Genomic DNA, 20,824 nt, shown 5'->3' with positions numbered 1-20,824 from the left:
TTTGCATGCCTGGAGTAACGTATACAAAGCTATGTCGTGTTTAACTCCTTCAAACATTCTTCTGGCTGCTGCGACAGCTTCTTCGCCCGCCCTTCAGGCTCCTGTTTTGCCTGCCTCAAACCTACCTCCTAAACCGCCGGACATTTTCCCTTCGGCTCCTCCTGTCCTCCCTTCCCTGCATTCTCCGCATTCTTCACTTCCTGCACCTCCCGTTACTACTCCTCTCCAAGAATCTTCGCATTCAGCACCCCCCACTCTTCCAACTCCTGCGCCCAAGGCCTCTGGCACCGCTGTTACCATTCCTCTCCAAGAAGAGACTCTTTGTGCCACCGCTCCGTTGCTGCCTTTTGATTCTGATACTCCAAATCTCTTCCCTGTGATTGCTCCTGCACCCCCAGCCCCCGTCATGCTGACCCAAACTGATGTTCTCGATGGGTTAACGGGAGGAGGCAATTTTCTTACTATTGCCCAACAGCTAACTCTTGATCCTCAGTATTCGGAGGCCACTACAACTGCTGCCGCCCAAGAGGCTTTGGCCTCTGTCCCTGATGACAAGACTGAGCGCAATGGCCGGTGGGACAGCATCAGACAGGGTCCTGCAAAGCCCTATGGACAATTTGTTGATCGCTTGTACAATACCTTCAAGCGGCAAGTTCAGGACCTGGCAGCACAAGAACTGATTGTTCGCCAGCTTGCGTTTGCTAGTAAGCAAGCACTGCGCTCTCTAATGGCAACATCAAATATAGCCATTGCTGATATCCTTACAGCCTGCCAGTCAGTGGGCACTGCTAGCCACGGCCTGCTAGCCACGGCTCTGTCCTCCGCCGTGTCCCAAAATCCTGCAAAGGCTACAACCTGTTGGATTGACAGTGGCTAAAGAAAAAATCCAGCGGACCTTACCCATTACGTACCTGGGACACAAGCTGACAGCATCTGCAGCCATTCCAGTTACGCCTCAACTACAGTTCCCTGATCATGTTAAACTGGTGGATTTACAACAAATCCTTGGACAGCTGAATCGGATAAAGAGTTATTTGGACCTGCCCACCCCCACTCTGTCTCCACTATTTTTTGCCTTTAAAGAACACAAGAATCCAGCGGACAAGATCACAATCACCTCTGCAATGGAAGAGGCTCTTCCACAGCTGTTCCAGTGTTTCCTGGCACGCTGAAAGGCCATCTTCATCCCTACTGCATTGGCCCCCCTTTTTCTTGGGAAGCCACTTCAACCACCAAACATCATTACAGTTTTGCTGCCTCTTGTTTGGGAAATGAACCTGGCTTTGAAGGATGCCCTCGCTGGATTGGCATCGCTTGGATTTTACCCCCCCAGATCTCTTCCTTTTTTCTCCTCCCTCAGGAGTCCTGCCTTATGATGTGTTCCCCTGAGCATGTACAGAGGGCTGTCTTGGAACTATTGTGGACTCTTGGCAAGGGAGGGGTGAGGGGATTTTAGTGTGTTCCAGTTGTTTCATTTTTGTGCTTTGGCATGGTTCCCGGACAGAAAGCAAGTTGCAGGTTGCAATGTGGTTCTTTAGCATGGCCTGCGAAGACAATGGGCTCTGTTCTCGACCTTGTTGCAATCTTTTAGTTACAGCAAGCGAAATATGCTTGGCTACTGCCTTTTAGCTGCTGAGAAAAATGATTTTAAAAAGCTTCTCGAAGCTTTCAGCTTTTTTTGGTGATGGTATTCTAGCATTCCAGTAAACGCTTCATATAAGATTAGCAATAATATGAAAGACAATCGCATAAGTTTACCTCCTGTATCTCTATCGCTTGTAGAATTAGCTCCGTATTGTTTTCATTTTAATCATAATAGCAAAAAATTTTTAGGTCACTATCCATATTGTAATTGGACATATGAGTACATTAATGGATCTTCTTGTTTTCTTAATGTTACAACCATGAGTGGTAGGCCAAAGGTCTTAATTAATAATGTCACGACCTACATGACCTATGAACAACAAGCCGCGTGTAGAGATTTTTATGTTTGGTTCGACTGGATGAGAAAGAGCAGTAAATCTACATGTTTGCTTCAATACCCCTGATATATAAGATAGATAAGCTCCCAGAGGTTTGTTTGCGTAACAAAAGGGAAGTATAATCACCTATTTCTCATTATACAGGAACAGCCATTTCTAGATCCCTTTTCCCTCTTTAGGTGCAGCCATGAATTACCGTGATTTGCATAGATTGGCAAATTGCACTGAAGCCTTGTTTAATTCTACTATCTTGGCTTTAAAAATGATTAACACAGAAATGTCAGAAATAAGAGAAGTTGTTTTATACACTTTTTATGCTTTAAATGTAATCTTTGCCTCTAAAGGTAGAATTTATGCCTTAATTCATTCTCATTATTGTATGTATATAACTGATCAATCGGCCAATATCTCTGCTACTATTGATTATATGGAACAAATGATAGCTCATAATCCTTTGAATCCACCTGAAGGTTTTGATCCATGGGAGTGGTTGTTTTCTTGGTTGCCTAATGGATTATGGTTAAGGAAAGTATTATTGATTGTAATTGCATGTATTGCTGGCTTCATTATGGTGTGTTGTTGCATTCAATGCATACCCTCTTTGATTTCCCAATGCACTGCATGGTGGTACCGACCACGGCCCACCACAGGGGTTACAAGAGGAATTTATGTTGCAAAGTGTAGACGCTTAGGCAATGAAGTGTACTAATGGTCCCTCTTTTTTCCTCTAACAATATAATAAGAAAAGAGGACATGTGGGAAAATGATTGCTTGTATATGAGAGCATGAGCAAAGTTCTTATTGTTGCAGGGTGATCTCATAGCTAGAAGCATCCTTGGAGCATGAATAGCGCGTGAACAGCTCGTGCTGTCCTATATGATTGGCTAACGTAGCATGGCCTGATCGCTCGCACGGTTTACGAAGGTCTTTATCTGCTGGCTAGAACAAATTGCTTGGCTTGTATTTTGTATCCTTACTTGGCTTGTATCTTTCTGATTTTCACACAATAAAAGCTGTGCTGCATTAGCCCGAGGAGCTGCCATAGCCCTAGGAGCAGCCATATTTCGGAACCCATCATGGTGTGAGACTGATTTTTCCCTGGATGCCGAGCTGCAACTCGACAGCAACCCACCTGCAGCTCAACTGCTTGTCTTGAGTTTGAAAACAATTCTATCTTCATTTCAATATTTGAGTGGAATTCCCTAAGCTCGGTAATTACATTTAGGTAACAGATGGAAAGACTCTCAGACTGTGCCAGATGAACAGTGCAAACCTATTCATGCCTACTCAGTGATAAAACTCTTTGAATTAAATAGGGCTTACTCCCGGGTAACTGGAAACAGGATTGTAGCAAAATTAATTTTGACAGATGAGCTATTGACAGGGAAAAGGAAATTACTTACCATGACTCACAGATGGTACTCTGAAAACTGTTTGGGATTGCAAAAGGTATTCAAAATGGACAAAAAAGTGGGTTTCCAGTTGGAGAAATCGAAACTGGAGACGGAGTTACTAGAACCAAAGACTAAGGTACTTTCGAGGATGTATGACTTGCTGCTTAAATGGAACACACAGGATGAGACAGTTAAATCTGCTATGATAAAATGGGTACAGGATGTAGGACACAACATTATGTCTGAGGACTGGGAAAGGTTATGGAACACCGGTATGAAATTCACGGCATGTAGTGCCTTGAAAGAGAACATTATGAAAATGGTATACCGGTGGTACATGACCCCAGTCAAGTTGGCTAAAATATACCATCTTTCTGATAATAAGTGTTGGAAATGCAAGGAGGCAGAAGGGACATTCTTTCACCTCTGGTGGACCTGCCCGAAAGTAAAGGCCTTTTGGGAAATGATACATAATGAGTTGAAAAAGGTATTCAGATATACCTTTTCTAAGAAACCAGAGGCCTTTCTTCTGGGCATGGTGGACCGGAAGGTGCCAAAGAAGGACAGAACCTTGTTTATGTATGCAACCACAGCAGCTAGGATTCTTATCGCAAAGTTCTGGAAGACACCAGATTTACCCACACTGGAGGACTGGCAGACGCAGCTGATGGACTACATGGAGTTGGCAGAAATGACCGGCAGAATTCGAGATCTGAGCGAAGAAACAATGGAGGAGGACTGGAAAAAATTTAAGGACTATTTGCAAAAACATTATAAGTTGTTTGAGTGTTAAGATTGTGCACGATTAAGAAACGTTATGCTTCTGCAATTTATTTTAAGTAAATGATAAAGTAAGTATTGATGGGAAAAAATGAGACAAACTAGAAACAAAATATTATGTTTATTAAGAGTGTTAAAATTAAATTACAAATTTTTGAAATTGGTAACATAATAAATACAAAGGTATAATAAGTTGGGAAATAAGATAACAAATTGCTGAATTGGTTAGAATGATGAACGCAATGCTGAGAGGATGCGAGGAGGTCCAAAAAGATGTCGGAAAAAATTTTATAATGATCTTTTCTTTTTTATATGTTTTTCTTTATATATATGGAAAATGTTTCTTGTATATTGTTGTCCAAACAAATTTGTTCACCTATGGAAAGAAACGCAATAAAAAATTTTTATAAAAAAAAATGAAAACTGTTTGGGATTGGATTCCACCCACACACAGAAAGAAGCAGGACCCACCAACTTTTGACTGAGCTGAAAAGTAAGGTGCCTCTAACCTGCTCCCCAGATAATTTGGACCAGCAGAAGGGCTCCTTGGTGTTTTATCGCCTGTTCTATGTTTTTGTGATTCACATCTAATAAGTGATATAATCTCACATTTAGATTCACATCTAAACACTGATATGAAACTTCAACCACTCAGGTCCTGGCACAATACCATCATCGCCAGCCGTTGTGCCAGAGCCATGCCTTCTGCTTTCCTGTACAACATGGACCAAGACCTATAGCTTCCTTGTCTCTCCAACCAAAGTGACACTTGGAACTGTACCATGTCTATAGTGACCCTCAGATGCTCTGCGTTTTGCATGGGAACCAAAGCACTCTTAGCAGTCTTCACTACAAACTTGTGTGCCCTGAGTCACTCCAGTGTCATTGGCACTCCCCAGAGGCTCTGTTCTGTGGAAGGTGAGTGGATCCATGTGACATCTAGGTATGAATATAGAATGATCCACCCTTTGTTTTGTCAGGTAGGCTACCAATGCCACCAGGATCTTGGAAACTGTTCTAAATGCTGAAGTGAATCTGAATGGTAGGGCTCTGTCTTAGAAGTGCAGTAGCAAAAGCACAGAAACCATTGGTCAGGTAAATGGGCACCATGAAGTTGCCCTCTGTTGTGGGTGCTATGAGCCATCTCCATGTTTGCATCAGAACATGCCTCTTCCTCTGGGACTAGGTCACTCAGCCGCTTTAGGTCAAGGATGACCCTGAGCTCCCTGCTATTCTTGGCCAACTAAGAAAGAATTGAAGTAAATCTTTTGGTCCTGTAGAACTGCTTCTATCGCCCTGATTTCTAGCACCTGTTTAATGTTTACCACCATCATGTAATGCTTTGACATCACAACTGCCCTGATCTTGTCCCAATGTTGTTGTGGCATCTGAGGTTGTGTGATCCCATGTTTTCCAGAGGTAGGGCAGTCAATCCCCCACATCTGGCAGTTTTGGACTTTTTAGTTTCCTCGTGGAAGAAAGATAAGGAGCTTGAAGAGGACTGGTGGGTTCTGGTGGCCAAAGCCTTGGACTTGAACCACCTCCATTTGCTAGAGCCCTGTAACTTGCACTTGAATTTCTGTGAGGTCAGAAGGGGAGGGTGTGACTTATGAGAGACATTGAGAAATGGAGGATAGGATTGAGTTGTATTCATTGTAGCATGAAGTACCTCCTTGTGAAAGTGGAGCAACTTCCATTTGCACAACAGGACTTTCGCCATTCTCCTCCCTTCTGTGCCTCCAAAATCTGTTTTGGCCTCCCCCCACAACCCTCTGGTGCAGAATTGGGGGTGGCATGGAAGTCCCATTGCACAAGCAAAAGTCATTCCACTCACACAAGTAATTTGCTGAATACCGCCCAATGAGTTTTCAAATAAAAACTTTCGCACAATGTGTACATTGATTTACAAAGGTCACCCAGCCCTCTTTTTTTACTTTACTATCCTTGCACCAGATCTTTATCTTGATGGATAGTATGTAGAAGTTTCCCTCCCACAGGGCTGTCACTTGCCACTTCAGCCGGAGTCTGGGACTCAGAGGCAAAGGATTGCAACAGCAGATTCTTGAACGTCTGCCATGCTTCTGTACCACAGCTCCAGACCTCCCCGCCCACGTCTGGCAGGGGCATTCTGTTCCCAAAAGCTGTGCTAGCTGGCTACTAGGAATTGTACCACAGGAAATATGGAGGGCAGCATGTTAACAGAGGCTGGGCTTTAGTCTGTGGTTTATTTCCAAGAGACAGTAAAATTAATGCCTGTATGAGCCACAGGAAGTATATAACCTTCCATTTTGAATTTTCAACTTGGAATTTGCCAAATATTCAATGTGATAATGATTAATTATAGAAATGGTAAATCAAGATTGCCTACCATTATCAAATAGCAATCTGTGCTCCAGCTGTTCCAGATGAGCCATTCTGGTCAGTCATGTTAGTGATGAAATGACAGGTATCAGCTCAACTATTTGCAAGTGTACACAGACTGTACACTCACTGAATGTTACATGTGAACAACTGTGCAAGTATACAGCTGAATTATTTGTGTGCACTGTTTGTGTGCACAGAATGAACAGTTGTTGAATGTAACATGTGAGCATACATAATGAATTGCCATGAGATGCAGACATATGGAAGTGCTGTGTGAAGATGTCATACACAAGTAAACGTTGCAGTGACTCTGTGGCTCCCAGAAGTAGTTTTGGGATCGCAGAAATATATGCAGAGATTCTCATTAGAGATTATGTGTTTTCTGAGACTGGTTTAAAGAAGGGAAAACACGTGTTATGTACTGAGTTGAATAGGATCCAAAATGCAGCAGTCTGATTGGTCCTAGAACAATAGGATTCAGAATGCAGGAGCCTGATTGGTCCTAGAACCATTGGCTCCAGAATGCAGCAGTCTGATTGGTCCACAGGAGCCACCCAATCCAGCTCCAAGTGGAAGTGAATCCACAACCTGATTGGCCTATAGGAGAATCCTGGAATTAGCCATTGTGTAAATAATGTATATAAAGCAGACATTCTGGGGAAACTTCCATTCCTCCTCACCACTATAAGCTGAATAAAGAGCATGAAATCGACTCTCGACTCTGAGTATATTTCACACAGCTTGGTATTTAGTGGGTTAACCTGAAAGCCTGGAACTTTCTGAAACTGCAATCCAACCCATACACACTGTATCAAATCCCATTGAACTCAGTAGGACTTGTTTCTGAGTAGACAGGTGTAAGAGTTGCATTATCAGTTATCTTGGAAACTTTTATTAGCTTAAATAATTTGAAAACATCGCTATGTGAAATGTTCTAAAATACCAGTATAGCAGGGGTGTCTAAACTTGGAAGGCCAGTGGTCACATTTGCAATTTTAAAGAAGTGTCGTGGGCACCAGTCACTAAATGTCTGCCATTGGGTGTTTGGAATCACATAAAATGGCTACTGCATCTGTTTTAAAACTGTTGTCCCCGTATTTCCTTGACTTTGGGTTGATTGGTTTCTGAATCAGGAACATCCTAAAAACTAGAAAACTCATTAAAATATATATTAAAACCCTATAACCCCATTTCCCCTTATTTTATTCCACTTCACCTGGATGAAATAGTTTTTTCTTAAAACAAACCAAAGCTAAGGACTGCTGTGATGTCAGCAAATGTTCAGTCATTATCTGAAGGTGAATTCCCAGTCAACAAAACAATGGAAGGCTTCCGCTGTGTTCATTCCACTGGTCTTTGCAGTCACGCATATTATGTGTGTCTTCACTAGCAAAGGACTCAGTAATGCAATAGACTTCATAATTTGGATAAAATATTCAAGCCATTGCCTTCACATTAACCCCTATTCCTAGACACGCACTGTTGCCGTCATGCTGCCTTTTGCAGCATCGATCAAGAATAAAAATGAGTTGACTTTCCAAAATAGGTTACTACGACATCCAGCGGCCATTCAGATTAACTGCACAGGCAAAACTTCCAATTATTTTTAAACCAATCTCTACACAGTAATTTCAGGAATTTATTTAAGAGTGCCGACTGCAAGCAGAATAAACAAGCAAAAGTTATTTTCCTATGGGAGGGATTCGACACAGTCACCTCTCTTTCCTCGGAAGGTCGGTGATCACGGTGGATTTCGACTCTAGGTTCAGAATAGGGGAACCAGAAAAAAGGTCGTAATTTAGATTATGAAAGGGCTCGGCGCTCAAGTCTGTCGGAAAGTTGCGGCACCTCGTTTGTCAGTCTTTGCTCTCTGATATTTTATTGCTTTATTATTTTTATTATTCTGTTGGGAGCCGCCCAGAATGGCTGGGGAAACCCAGCCAGATGGGCGGGATATAAATAAATTATAATTACTACACTTACCTAGGGAGAGGAGGGATTCTGCGCGTGCTCAGAGGCACGCCTTCGCGTTATTACTTCGCATGACCCGAGGCTGAACCCCGACTATGCAGTTTGTTAAGCCTGATAAACCTTGTACAAGAGAGATGAACTTGTGTTTATTTAATGAGCACACACTCTCATTCTTTCTACAGGGCTTGAGGAAGCGCTGCTTTGGAAAAAGCGATTCCCCACGGACCTTCACAGGGGATTTTAATTTCTGCTCTCCATACCGAGAACCACGGAAACAAATAGGGGGGGGGACCACTGCGGCGAATGCGAAACGAAAGCATTTGCCTCATTCGTTTAAAAGGCAGGCAGGGAGGACTAACATTGGCTGCGCCGTGAGCAAGGCCCGCCCCACATTCGGCACGGCGAATTGCGACCATAGAGAGCGAACGTTTACGATGCAAGAGCGACGTTACCTAGCTACCGCAATAACGCCAAGGTTGATCCGGAAAAGGAAGTGCGTGTCTGGTCCCTCCTTTTCCTCCGGCCTCCATTTTGTGAGGTGCTTTTCGGCGGCCTGGCAGAGGCGGGCAATTCGGCCGAGCTGATACGGTTTCGTCCTCTTGCATCGCTTTTGCCGGCTTTGAGACACCGCTGCCGCCGCCTCGGTTGCCGCCTTCCTCCTGTACCTCCTCGCCGCCGCCATGACGGACCGCTACACGATCCATAGCCAGTTGGAGCACCTGCAGTCCAAGTACATCGGGACGGGCCACGCGGACACCACCAAGTGGGAGTGGCTGGTGAACCAGCACCGGGACTCGTACTGCTCCTACATGGGCCACTTCGACCTGCTCAACTACTTCGCCATCGCCGAGAACGAGAGCAAGGCCCGCGTCCGCTTCAACCTCATGGAGAAGATGCTGCAGCCGTGCGGGCCGCCCGTCGACAAGCCTGACGAAGCCTGAGCCGCCTGGCGCCCCGCACCGCCCGGGGAAGGGGCGGGAAACGGCAGTCGGGGCGAGATAAATTTGGGAAGCGCCGCGACGAGGAGGGCCGACGGGACGCGGCTTCTTCCCTTGCCTGAGGCCGCCTTCTCTGGAACAAACCCTGCCCCTCCTCCCCCTTGTTGCGCTCCCGGGGCCAACTTCCTTTCGAGTCCCAGGCGCCTTCGGAGAGCGCGGCTTGTGAACTTCCCTCAATTCTGCCCGGAACTGTGAGAAGCCCGTCCAGCGCGAGAGACTGAGGCAGGTGGTTCCCCCTGCTCGGAGGCGGCGTGAATTTCTTGGAAGAGGCCTGAAAGCGACGCGTCCCCTCCCCCTCCCCACTCTAGATTTTGTAACTTTTTTTGGAGGAATTTAGGCAACTATCTAATAAATGCCACACTCCGCCTTCTAATCTGTTTTGTGGTGATTCGTTAATTTATACAGGAGACGTCAGTCAGGCTGTATTTTTGAGCAAGTCCCGTTGAACCCAGTGAGGCCCATTCAAGTCAATGGGGCTTGCTTGTGAGTAGACCTGCATGGGATTCATCTGTAATGGACTGCACAGAGGTAGCTACAGGGCAGACAAATACCTGCATTTCAAAATGTTATATGTTAAGTGCGAAATTGCTCTCAAATATCTGTGGACATGTACAGAAGCAGTGGCCCCCCCATACTTTTAGTTGAGGGTTGCTGTTACTCTGCTTCATGCAGTCCTCTCTTTTAATTACCATTAAAATGACTGGAGGCTGCACAACATATGTATTGCATATTTTCCACATCCATCACATAAGGTCACCTAGGTTTGATTAGTCTGTTGATTATTTTTCTTTCATTAGTAGCAAAACCCAGTGATTACATGTAGCTAACCAATATAATGAGGGGGGAAATACTTAAATAAAATGGAGGGGGATGTAATGGTGAACAAATAGGAAACACTTGGCTTGAACTTAAAATTACAGCATGTGTCTGTGTATATGACTCCATCGTCCATAACCATTTGCTGCTATTGTATATATGCCAGCTGCAAATATTGAGTCAACTCCCAGGAATTTGATCATGTTTCTTTTATTATTGCATAGTTCGTAAAGTCATACAGGTTTCATGAGACACAGGATACATGTTTATCGGTGAACTAGTTTGCTGGACTCCTGGGCTGTAAAAAGTAAGTGCTCTTATTCAGAGGCAAGGGGCAACATGCCACCCTTATTTTTTGCCCTGTACTGGAACCCTAAAAGCAGTAAAACATTAATTTAGGAGGGCTGTGAAAGAAAGCAGATCATATACAATGGTATAAGTTTCTCTCTTCTCTGAAGGTGGACTCTGTTAAGACTGTTTCAAGGTACAGATCAAGACCACTTTGAAATAGTTCAGCTAGAAAACCTTGAGAAACTGATCTATTTTTGTACCCCTGATACAGATGCTGGTATAGCAATACATGGTTATTTTGTATGAATTTGTTTACTAAAATGGATATTGTAGGCCATATGCTGAAGAAATGAGAGTTACATAAATGGATACAAATAGCAAAATGTCATGTTTACATTAAGGTATCTGGCACCTGCAGTAAGTTTTGTATTTCCACATTTTACAAGCTTATTTATTCTACATAAAAAGTTCTTTGGAATTGTCATTTTTCCTTGACTGGTCTGTTTCTCAACTGTTTTTCATGGCTTTTAAGAGAATTAAGATTGGATCACTCATGTACAAACCCAGGGATGTAGTTACTTTGTTTCTTACCCAGGCTCCTTCCAAGAGGGAATTTCAGGTGCTTTTTTCTGCAGCGTTCCACCAGAGGTTTCTGCAGCATGCCCTTAAAAATAACAAATCAATTATACCTCTTTAAAATCCTTTGCAAAAAGACATTCTGGGCATAGTCCAGAAAAAGTCAAGCACTGATTTCATTTGTAGAATTACAGTGCATTCCTGTACATCAGGGGTGGCCAACTCCCGAGAGACTACAATCTACTTTCAGAATTAAAATCTGGCAGTGATCTACCCCCGTTTTTTGGGAGGGAGGGTTAGGGACTTTTTTGCAGCTCTTCTGAGGGAGAAACAGAAGCAGCCACTAACCTTTTGCTGGTTTCTAAACTCCGGCTTCCCTTCTGTAACAATAGAGGCCTGTGCAGGGAGAGGGGCCAGGGGGGCCAGTGATCTACCAAAACCTCAGAGGGATCGACCAGTAGATCGTGATTGATGTGTTGGACATCCCTGCTATACATGTTTGCTCAGAAGTAAGTTCCACTGAGTTCAGTGGGGCTTGCTCCCAGGTGAGTATAGGATTGAAGCTTTAAGCATTAAACTTTCATTGCATTTTGAAAGTGCTTGACTGTTATTATTTCCAGTCTTAAAATCACTATGCTAAGGTTTGCTTGGTCAAAGCTTGTGGGCTTTTCCATAACTCAGTTTTAAAATACAAACCAAAGGCAAGAGTATATAGCAGAATAATTTTGAATATTTATTTCACTTCAAACCAAATGCTATATCCCTTCCACTGTTTCTAGAATTATTTCTATCCTACTTAGCCCTTTGAGCCCCAAAATAGGTTCTCTAGATAGTTTACATAGAAAATCCAAAAAGCAAATTATATTGCATATCAATTAATAAATTATTAGTTCAAAAGTAGTCTATAAAGCCATTGTAAACTACAGAAAACTCACCTACTAAGCCCTATGATACTGTTAGAGTAGTTCTAACGGTTACAAAATTGGCTTAACCAGAACAGTAAAGGCATCCATGCAATATGCAACAGCAGCAAAAATGAATCTCTTCTACGGGGTGGTTTTCACGATAGGGCATACTAGCTAATGAATGTGAAATGCAATGAAATGGTTTAACGTTAAAGTTTGGGAGGTGCAGTTGAAAGGAATAATTTCTGTGACCCTCAAATATTTCTGAGCATTAATTCAACGTTATTTTTGCTACTTACCTATTACTACTTGGCTTGGATCAGTGCCTTCCTGTGTCTTGTTCTGAAGCAGTGTTCCCACAGCACTTGTTAGGGTTGGTTCTTTTTTGGGAGTTGCTTGTTTGCCCTGGAAAATACACAGTAAATATATAAAGAATGTTTTAGCATACATTCATTATGCAGTACAGTTGATTTATCACATTTGTATCCAAAAAGCTTAAGGAGCTTTGGGACTATCATATGTTTATCCTCTCAACAATCCTATGTTTAGGTAAAGAGTGGCTGACTACCCAAATATTCTGCAGTGTGGGGCAGCAGAATTCAAACCAACATTTCTCTGATCCAACACTATCCACTACACCACATTAGCCCTTCACTAACTGAAGTTGTGTACAGTGGTACCTCGGGTTATACACATGATGTTACATACGTTTCAGGTTACAGACTCCGCTAACCCAGAAATAGTACTTTGGGTTAAGAACTTTGCTTCAAGGCGAGAACAGAAATTGTGCTCTGGTGGCATGGCGGCAGCCGGAGGCCCCATTAGCTAAAGTGGTGCTTCAGGTTAAGAACAGTTTCAGGTTAAGAACGGACCTCCAGAACGAATTAGGTACTTAACCCGAGGTACCACTGTATTAGCTAGAGTACTTAGATTCTCCCCCAAACCTCTCATAATTTTCAACAAGACAAACTGGAGGAGAAAAAACCTTAGAAAAATTGCTTTATGGCTGGTAAAGGACCCCTGGACAGTTAAGTCCAGTCAAAGGTGATGGGTGTGACGCTCATCTCGCTTCAGGCCAAGGGAGCTGATGTTTGTCCAGACAGCTTTCCAGGTCATCTGGCCAGCATGACTAAACCACTTCAGGTGCAAAGTAACAGTGACGGAAGCCAGAGCGCACAGAAACGCCGTTTACTTTCCTGCTGCAGCGGTACCTATTCATCTACTTGCACTGGTGTGTTTTCAAACTTGTAGGTTGGCAAAAGTTGGAACACAGCAACGGGAGCTCACTCCGTCGTGGGGATTTGAACCACTGACCTTCCATTTGGCAAGCCTGAGAGGCTCAGTGGTTGTTTTTTTTATAATCATATTTATTAAAATTTCCAATAATAACAGAATAGAAAAAATAGAAGAGATAAAGAAAAGAAAGAAAAAGAAAGACCAATTTTAAACCCTTATTTTCGTAACCTTTCTGGGACTCCCTCCTTCCCCTCCCGACTGTATTCCCCTTTCCCTACGTTGGTTCCACAAGTTCTCATTCCCAATTTAAACCTAATATGTTATACCTATTAGCCAATTTAAATTACAATCTTAACATCACTCCTCATCTTTAACAAAATAGAACAAAGATTTTTCCCCCAAGATCTGCCCCGTTTCCTTCCACGAATTCCCCCTTTTTTTCCCAAAACATGTTAAATCAAAATACCAAAGTTATATAGAAAGATAAAAGATAGAAGATAGAAGAAGATTCCAAAAGTTGGTTACATAGCCTTTGGAGTCTAGAATTCCCCCTCCCTTCCCCGGTTTGGATTCCCCATGTCCATCAGTCTGTATGTTGTCGGCCTGGAGGTCTCATGTCCACAACCAGATTTTCCTCAATCCATCTTGCCGGTTTTCTTTGAATTTGCTTGTTTTGATAATGTTTAACTTCAAAATTCCAGTCTAATAGAGGCCTTTAATTTCCCTTGGTCATTGTTGCTCCTCCCATTATTCTTTCCGTGGCATAGTTGGTCCTTTGCTCTTTTGTTTCTTACTTTCTCAGATTTCTGTCTTGTTCAGCTGCAAAACCATTCTTATTCTGAAATCTAGTATCTCTACAGAGGTTTGTTATTCAGGAACAAAAACTTACGTCCAGTTCCTACCTTACTTCAATAGAAAGATTCTATTGTGTTGTCACCTCTGTAGACAAAACAATATTTCAGTTTTGCTACTTTCCCAGGAGCTAAGACCAGTACACATCCCGGAGTAGTTTTCCACATACGCCACTTGTAATGTCCCAAAGCCCCTCTAGGGGGGTTGCAGTAACTTTGTGTCCTCTAATCCAAAAGTCAAGTTGTTGTTTCTTTTTCCTCCCGACATTTTGTATCCATATTTATGTCCAATTGTAACAAAATTAACCAGCAAAACACTTGTAACAAAGTCCTCTTTGTATTCTCAGGATTTGACAGCTACTTTGACAGCTGTCAAACTCTCCATCTCTCTCCGCCAGGTTCTCCGAATCGCCCCGGTTCCCAGGGGGGGTTGCCTTTTCCCTCTCACCCTCGACTTTTCTCCTCCAGCACAATTCTTGTAATATCCCATCGTGGAATTGATATTTTTTGTCAGCAATAAACTTCTGAATCGATCTTGGTTTCTCAGTCCTTGTTTTAGCATGTTTACAATCAGGTAGGGGACTGACTTCCTTTTTAGATCCCCCCCGCTCGTGCCGAATCCGAAAAAAATTCCTTTTTTTCTCCTTTTATACCCGGTTACCCAATTACTCACGGGTTGTTGTTAAATGTCCGAATTTCCAATGGAAGAAGCCAGCGCTCTCCGATGAATGGCATGCGGCTGCGCTCGGCAGGGGAAGCGATAGACTCACAGTACCACGCCGCTCCCCGGCACCCGATCCGTAGCCTTTAAAAAGGCTCCTTCACGAGTCGGGAGGGCGCTGACGGTACCAGCCGAGTCCCCATGTCCACGGGCTCCGTGCCCGTGGTTTTTGAGGGTCCCCGCGTCGCCGGCGCGGTAGGACCCAACCCCTGCCGAGCAGACTCCCTCCGGAGCTCGGAGGGAGTCCGCCATTCGGCGATGGCGCCAACCCGGAAGTCAGTGGTTTGGACCAAAGCGCCACACACATCCCCTATAGCAACCCTACAGGGACTAAATAATTTATGCATTTTCTAAAAAGGTGAAAACCCTCTAGTCTGTTGGTTAAAATATTTCTGCACATTTTCATATGGGGTTTTTGTTGTTTGCAAGTTCTGGTTTGACTGGTTTATTCATCCATCAGTCTTTTCTATAGCTCAAAAAATGTGACATTTGGAAACATTTGGCATTCAGCTTTTAATGGGAGAAGAGTACTCCAGAACTTTTAAAGTGAAGTGGCAAAAATTAGTAGAAAATAAATAATTTTGCAATGAACATGTATTCATTGACCATAATATAATATATGCTTAGGCATGGACCATGACTCATTACTGCCTACACTGACTAGGGTTTCAGGTAGGTGATATTCCCAGTCCTAGATGTACATGCCAGGGAATGAATTTGGGACCTTCTGCATGCAAAGCAGATACTCCACTACTGAACCGCAAACCTCCAGAATTCATGGGAAAGTGAAAGAATTAATGGAGATACATTTGGCAGAGCTCCTCCTTGTTTTTATTATTCTATATAGCCCCTGGAAGAAGGATGGGATAAAAATGTGACTAATGGCTTGAATACAATAAAATTACTTACAGGGGGTGCTTTGGATCCTTTCTGACCTGGAGCAAATGCACGCCTGGCTGCTTGTTCTTTGCAGAAATTGATGTGCCTTTCTGCTGCAGCCTCATTAAACCTTCTCATGCAGTAAGGACACTGAATATAATCTGAATATAACAAAGGAACAGGGGCTATAAAAGCAATTTATATAGTACCTGGGAGACAACATCACTGTTATAAAATATATAAATAATGTGAATATGCCACAATGAGCCAGTTTCCCTTTGTCATCTGAATCCAGGTTCATGGCTTAACTCTCCTGGACAAACCATGAGCTATAAACCACAGGACAGCTTGGTTACAGCTTGTGGTTAGGCTGGAGAAAGCTAAAATAAGCCCAGGCTGGGACAACATGCTGAGCCAAACTGTGGTTCAGCTCAGCATTGCACAGTAGCAAAACAACTCGGGGGGGGGGGAAGCAAAGCAGACACAATCTCCTCTCCAGTAGCCTGCACATTCATGCTAAGCCATGCTTTGAATTAGAATGATGTGTGAATCAGGCTTATGCTTGTTATCTTGCAGATGAAGAAATTAGGTTGAGAGACTTCCCACTGAAACAGTAGCTGAGTTGAAAATTAATCCCTTGAGTGGAAGTCCAGTACTATCCACTAGCTCTGTTTTAGTTAATTGTTCAAATGACTCTCTGAGTTAGACCCAGACTGCCCTTGGGCAGAGTTGTATCTATGGGATGTTCCCACAGGTGAAGGCAGTGAATATCTCTTCTTCTCTGCAGGAGATTTCTCTGAATATTTTGGCCCCTCTGTGAGCCTGGACCCAACCCTCTATTTTTAAACAAGGATGAACAGCTTCAATGCAAGTAAATAACCTGGATTAATGGTTGGAGGTGGTGGCGGAGGCAGAGGGCGGCCTTCTTTCATAGCTATAGTGGCAAGTTTGGCTGATCGGATTGCATTAATGAAGTCCTCATGTTGTTGTCTCCAATTAGATTTTCTCTCTGGTTGGCTCTGAAAAGGAAATACTTGAATCACATTTTTCAGTCAGAGGGTGCATTAATAGATACATAGTTCTAAACTGTTTTTGAAAAGAGAATTTCAAGAGATGTTAAATGCATTACAGTGGTGCCTCGCAAGACGAAATTAATCCATTCTGTGAGTCTCTTCGTCTTGCGGTTTTTTCGTCTTGCGAAGCACGGCTATTAGCGGCTTAGAGGCTATTAGCTGCTTAGCGACTATTAACGGCTTAGCAGCTTTAAGAAAAAGGAAACAAACTCGCAAGAACTCTTGCGAAGCAAGCCCATAGGGAAATTCATCTTGCGGAACGACTCAAAAAACGGAAAACTCTTTCGTCTTGCGCGTTTTTCGTCTTGCGAGGCATTCGTCTTGCGAGGTACCACTGTATAATGATGAAACAGTAACAAGCAATAATAAAGTTTAATTATGTATTAAACACAGGTAATACAGTTCCTTGGTTTTCTTGTGCCAGGTGCAGAAGAGGGGCGATAACTATGACAGTGTCACCTCTAACAAATGAGTGGGTAGGAAGGATGGGTTTTGGGGTAGGAGCGTGGTGAATTTAGGTGGGAGCCAAAGCCTGGGCTTGGTGGAAGATTTGAAGAGGGGGGTATGGCAGCCTGTGTATAGATGGAAAGAGATTAGAGAGCCTGGTGGGTAAGGGCATGCAGATGAATTTCTTAATCTTGAGTTGAAGAATCATGGAATCACAATGCTCACCTCTGATTTGAGGCAAGCATAATGTATCCTTAGGATCTTTATTTCTGAACCAGGAAATAGCAATTAAACTAGATGTTAATATGAGCCCCAAATGGATGGTTCCAAAAGCACAGTTTCATAGTGAATGAAGAGGTCTTGGAGGGCTTGTAAAGAGGAAGAAGAAATATGCACTTACTTCCTAGTAGGCAATGTAAGGGAAGCAGAGTCAGAGGGATCTATGACTCAGTGCTACAGTAACTTTTACAGAACATTTCAACCCTATGTATGGCAAATAAGTCACCCTCAACTCTGTTGGGAAACATCCCTGAACTGATATATTTGGGTCGAGTTGCATGCCTAATTCAAAAATACCTTCGGGGGTGGCTTCCTCTTTACTGTTGGAATGTCAGTTCCCTGCAGTCGCTGTTTCAAGGAATTAAATGGCTTGCGCTTTTTGTTGAAGACTTTTCTGCATATTGGTTCATGTCGTGCCTAAGATGGAGAGAGAGAGAGAGAAAGGTCTGCCAAATAAGGGTTGATCAAAATTATGTTATACTGAGGTCTAAATGGAGGGCTCCAGAAATGAAAAATGAAAGGTATTATTATGTCAAGCCTTCTTGGGAGTCAGCAAAGGAGATGATGCCTAACTTGTATGTATATCTAATTACCTGTGTCTGAATTCTATCCTGGACATGGAGTAAATGTGGGTACCTAATTTGTCTAATCTGGGATCCTTCTGGTTTTCTCAAGTTAAATATTAATAAGGTAGGTATGTGTGTTTTCCCTAGCAGAGGTGTAATTATTTGGCTGTAGTGCCAACCAAGTCGAGTGGCTTGTTCACCTTTGATTGGCTCAGGCTGTTGCACCTGTAAGGATATAATCTTGTAAACAAAGTGGGATTTTAAAAACTTTTTTAAAAAGAAGCAGCATCGGTTTTTCTTGTTTGGTTTTTATGCTGGGTTCAATGTAATGCCTTTGTAAAGGCTGCGTGGCTTGGCAAAAGTCTAGTTTGAGGATAATGTATAAACCACCCTGCTGGACACTTTAAAATGGCCTGAACAAGGGACTTTTAAAACTTGTAACTCTGAATTCCCCTTGCTAATTGCATGTTAGCTAAGCGGTGAAGAAAGACATATGAACACCTAAGTACCCAGGAGGCCCAGGTTCAAATCCCTACTCAGTCATGAAGTTCACGGTGTCTCCTCAGTCTATCCTACTTCAGAAGGTAGTTGTGAGGACAGAATGGAGTGGGGAGACCCAGGAAAGATGATACATAAATGTAAATTTAAAAATAAGTAAATGGGGGGGGGGGACCCAGCTCTTGTGTTTACTGATATTCATGTGGTGGCAGCTGCTAAGAGTGGCAATTAAAGGTAGTTTAAATGGGAAGTGAAAATGTAGCATGGTCATCCAATATTCAAAAGGATTCCTGAGTACATGAACTTGAATTGGTCCAAACTGCCCAGAGCTAAGGGACTGAGAAACACATTAACATATGTAAAAATGTTGTGAAGGAAACATTGGGAATTGTTTCTAAGATACGTGAGGTATGCGTAGAGCTTCCATTTATTACTAATTTTTCTTCTCTTTGCATTGAATAAAAGGCAGGGATGAGGGATATTTACTGTAAACACTAACAAGTACTTCCAAGTACTTGCCTGTTGCTATTTCTGCTTTGAATTCCTTAAAAGCTGCAGTCTATGAAAGCTTCTGCTGTAAGGTTAACTTCAGCTGTGAACCAGCCTACTGAATTCATTCATTAACAGAGTCATTTTCCATTCTTGCTTGGTCAATTATCTTAAGGTTGCTTTTATGTCACTAAATATATTCAGTGGTTAATTGTCTTGTTTTTACCAGTGCATCCTGTGTAAAATGTCTTCCACAGATTTCACAAGAAAGCAAATTCTGGCTGCTAGCATCTGTGTGAAATGGAAGAATACAAGTTATTACTTACTTATCCAGGGTTTTCTAACATCCAAGAAATCCACACAATCTCATTTTTTCTCTTCCAATTGTGCTTCCCCTCTTCTCGTGATATTAATCCAACTAATATTGTTTTTAATGTATATGCTGCTACATGCCAATAAATAGCCCTTTATTAAGTTAGAAAAAGAATTAGACAGAAAGTCTGCATATGAAAAAAGGTGCTTCCAGAAGGATGTTACAAGGTTAATACTTTGAGTGATGTATTACTTATCATACTCACTGCATGAATGAGGGTAGCTTCCATTACTGTGGTCTGTTCAACATGTTTGACATATTTCTATTAATAGCTTCTGCAAATATCAGCCAGTACGGACAAACATTTACTTAAATGTAATGAAGAGCAGAGAGCCTGTGCAAAACCATTCACTGATAAAAGTTACTTACAGCTCAAAGTAAAGATTGAGAATATTACATACCTACAGCTCCTGCTTTATTCCCAGGAATCACACTCATCTCATAGTGCAGTGATATCAAATTCTGCCTTTAATACTTTTCAGGGAGACAGGAGCACCAGGTAGTTTACTCTTGCTTATCTAACTCCTTTACTTGTAAAATCCCAAGTTAAATGTCATTGGCTGACAGTTAAAACAATTATGACACATGCAACCCCTCCATCATGCAATGATGCACATGAAAAAAGAAGTTAAGCTACTCTGAATACATTTGTTTCCTCTACAAGACAGTTATCAGTGAGTGTTAGTAATGGGACACCTTGACTTAATAGATGTTCAATAAGGCAGTTGGTTCTTCAGCTACAGAAACTTCTAAAGTAGTTAAAACTAATAGAGGCAAGCTTGAAGTTAGCAGTTTGATTTGCCAAGATGAACTGTTTACCACTGACACCATCCCTCCTTATTAAGTGGACAGTGATAATGTGTTGCAGGAACCACACGATGCTCAGGAAAGGTTCTTTGAGGGAAATTCTGGGAGGCTGGGCTAGCAATGTATAACCATGATCACTAGAAGGAATTTCCATGTTCAGAGGCAGTAGAATACAGAGGCTGCAAGAAGATCATGCTCAACTTGTGAACATTTCATATTCATCTGACTAGCTGCCTGTAGTGCTGAAATATATGGGTCTGCTAGTGGAAGCCCATGCAAGGACTGCTCCCACAAATCTGTTCTGGAGGTTTGAAGAGAGGGAAAATCATTTTGCAAGCAGAAATGCCCATAATTATCTCCTTAGTGCTATGTTGAATTCTACCATTTGTCTCATGGCCTGATACTTTAACATGAGGTTCTTAAGATAACACCCTGCCTCTCCAATCGCAGGAGTTAATTCCTCTTGAGCACCATTCCTGTAAGCAGCAACACAGAAGTATTAACTTAAACGTTAAACCAAGTTTTGAA

General features: G+C 42.6%; 2 protein-coding genes across 3 annotated transcripts; one reads left to right on the top strand and one right to left on the bottom strand.

The window, feature by feature from the left end:
* Positions 1-8,795: 8,795 nt before the first annotated feature.
* Positions 8,796-9,862, top strand: SF3B5 (splicing factor 3b subunit 5). Its single transcript, XM_081187159.1, has one exon. It carries the CDS (start codon positions 9,172-9,174, stop codon positions 9,430-9,432), a length of 261 nt encoding a protein of 86 aa, XP_081043285.1. The 5' UTR covers positions 8,796-9,171; the 3' UTR covers positions 9,433-9,862.
* Positions 9,863-10,499: 637 nt separating this feature from the next.
* Positions 10,500-20,600, bottom strand: ZC2HC1B (zinc finger C2HC-type containing 1B). 2 transcript variants are annotated; one of them, XM_081187157.1, is made up of 8 exons: positions 19,891-20,600; positions 19,343-19,407; positions 17,861-17,980; positions 16,645-16,783; positions 15,795-15,925; positions 12,377-12,482; positions 11,188-11,260; positions 10,500-10,678 (listed from the first exon to the last, which is right to left on the bottom strand). In XM_081187157.1, exons 1-8 carry the CDS (start codon positions 19,925-19,927, stop codon positions 10,654-10,656), a joined length of 696 nt encoding a protein of 231 aa, XP_081043283.1. In that variant the 5' UTR covers positions 19,928-20,600; the 3' UTR covers positions 10,500-10,653. The 2 variants fall into 2 exon arrangements, with proteins under 2 accessions (XP_081043283.1, XP_081043284.1); XM_081187158.1 differs by lacking the exon at positions 11,188-11,260.
* Between the last annotated feature and the right edge of the window lie 224 nt (positions 20,601-20,824).

Source organism: Podarcis bocagei (genome assembly GCF_964188305.1).
Source record: "Podarcis bocagei genome assembly, chromosome: 3".
NCBI classification, from domain to species: domain Eukaryota; kingdom Metazoa; phylum Chordata; class Lepidosauria; order Squamata; family Lacertidae; genus Podarcis; species Podarcis bocagei.
This window is presented reverse-complemented; position numbering and strand designations above follow the sequence as displayed.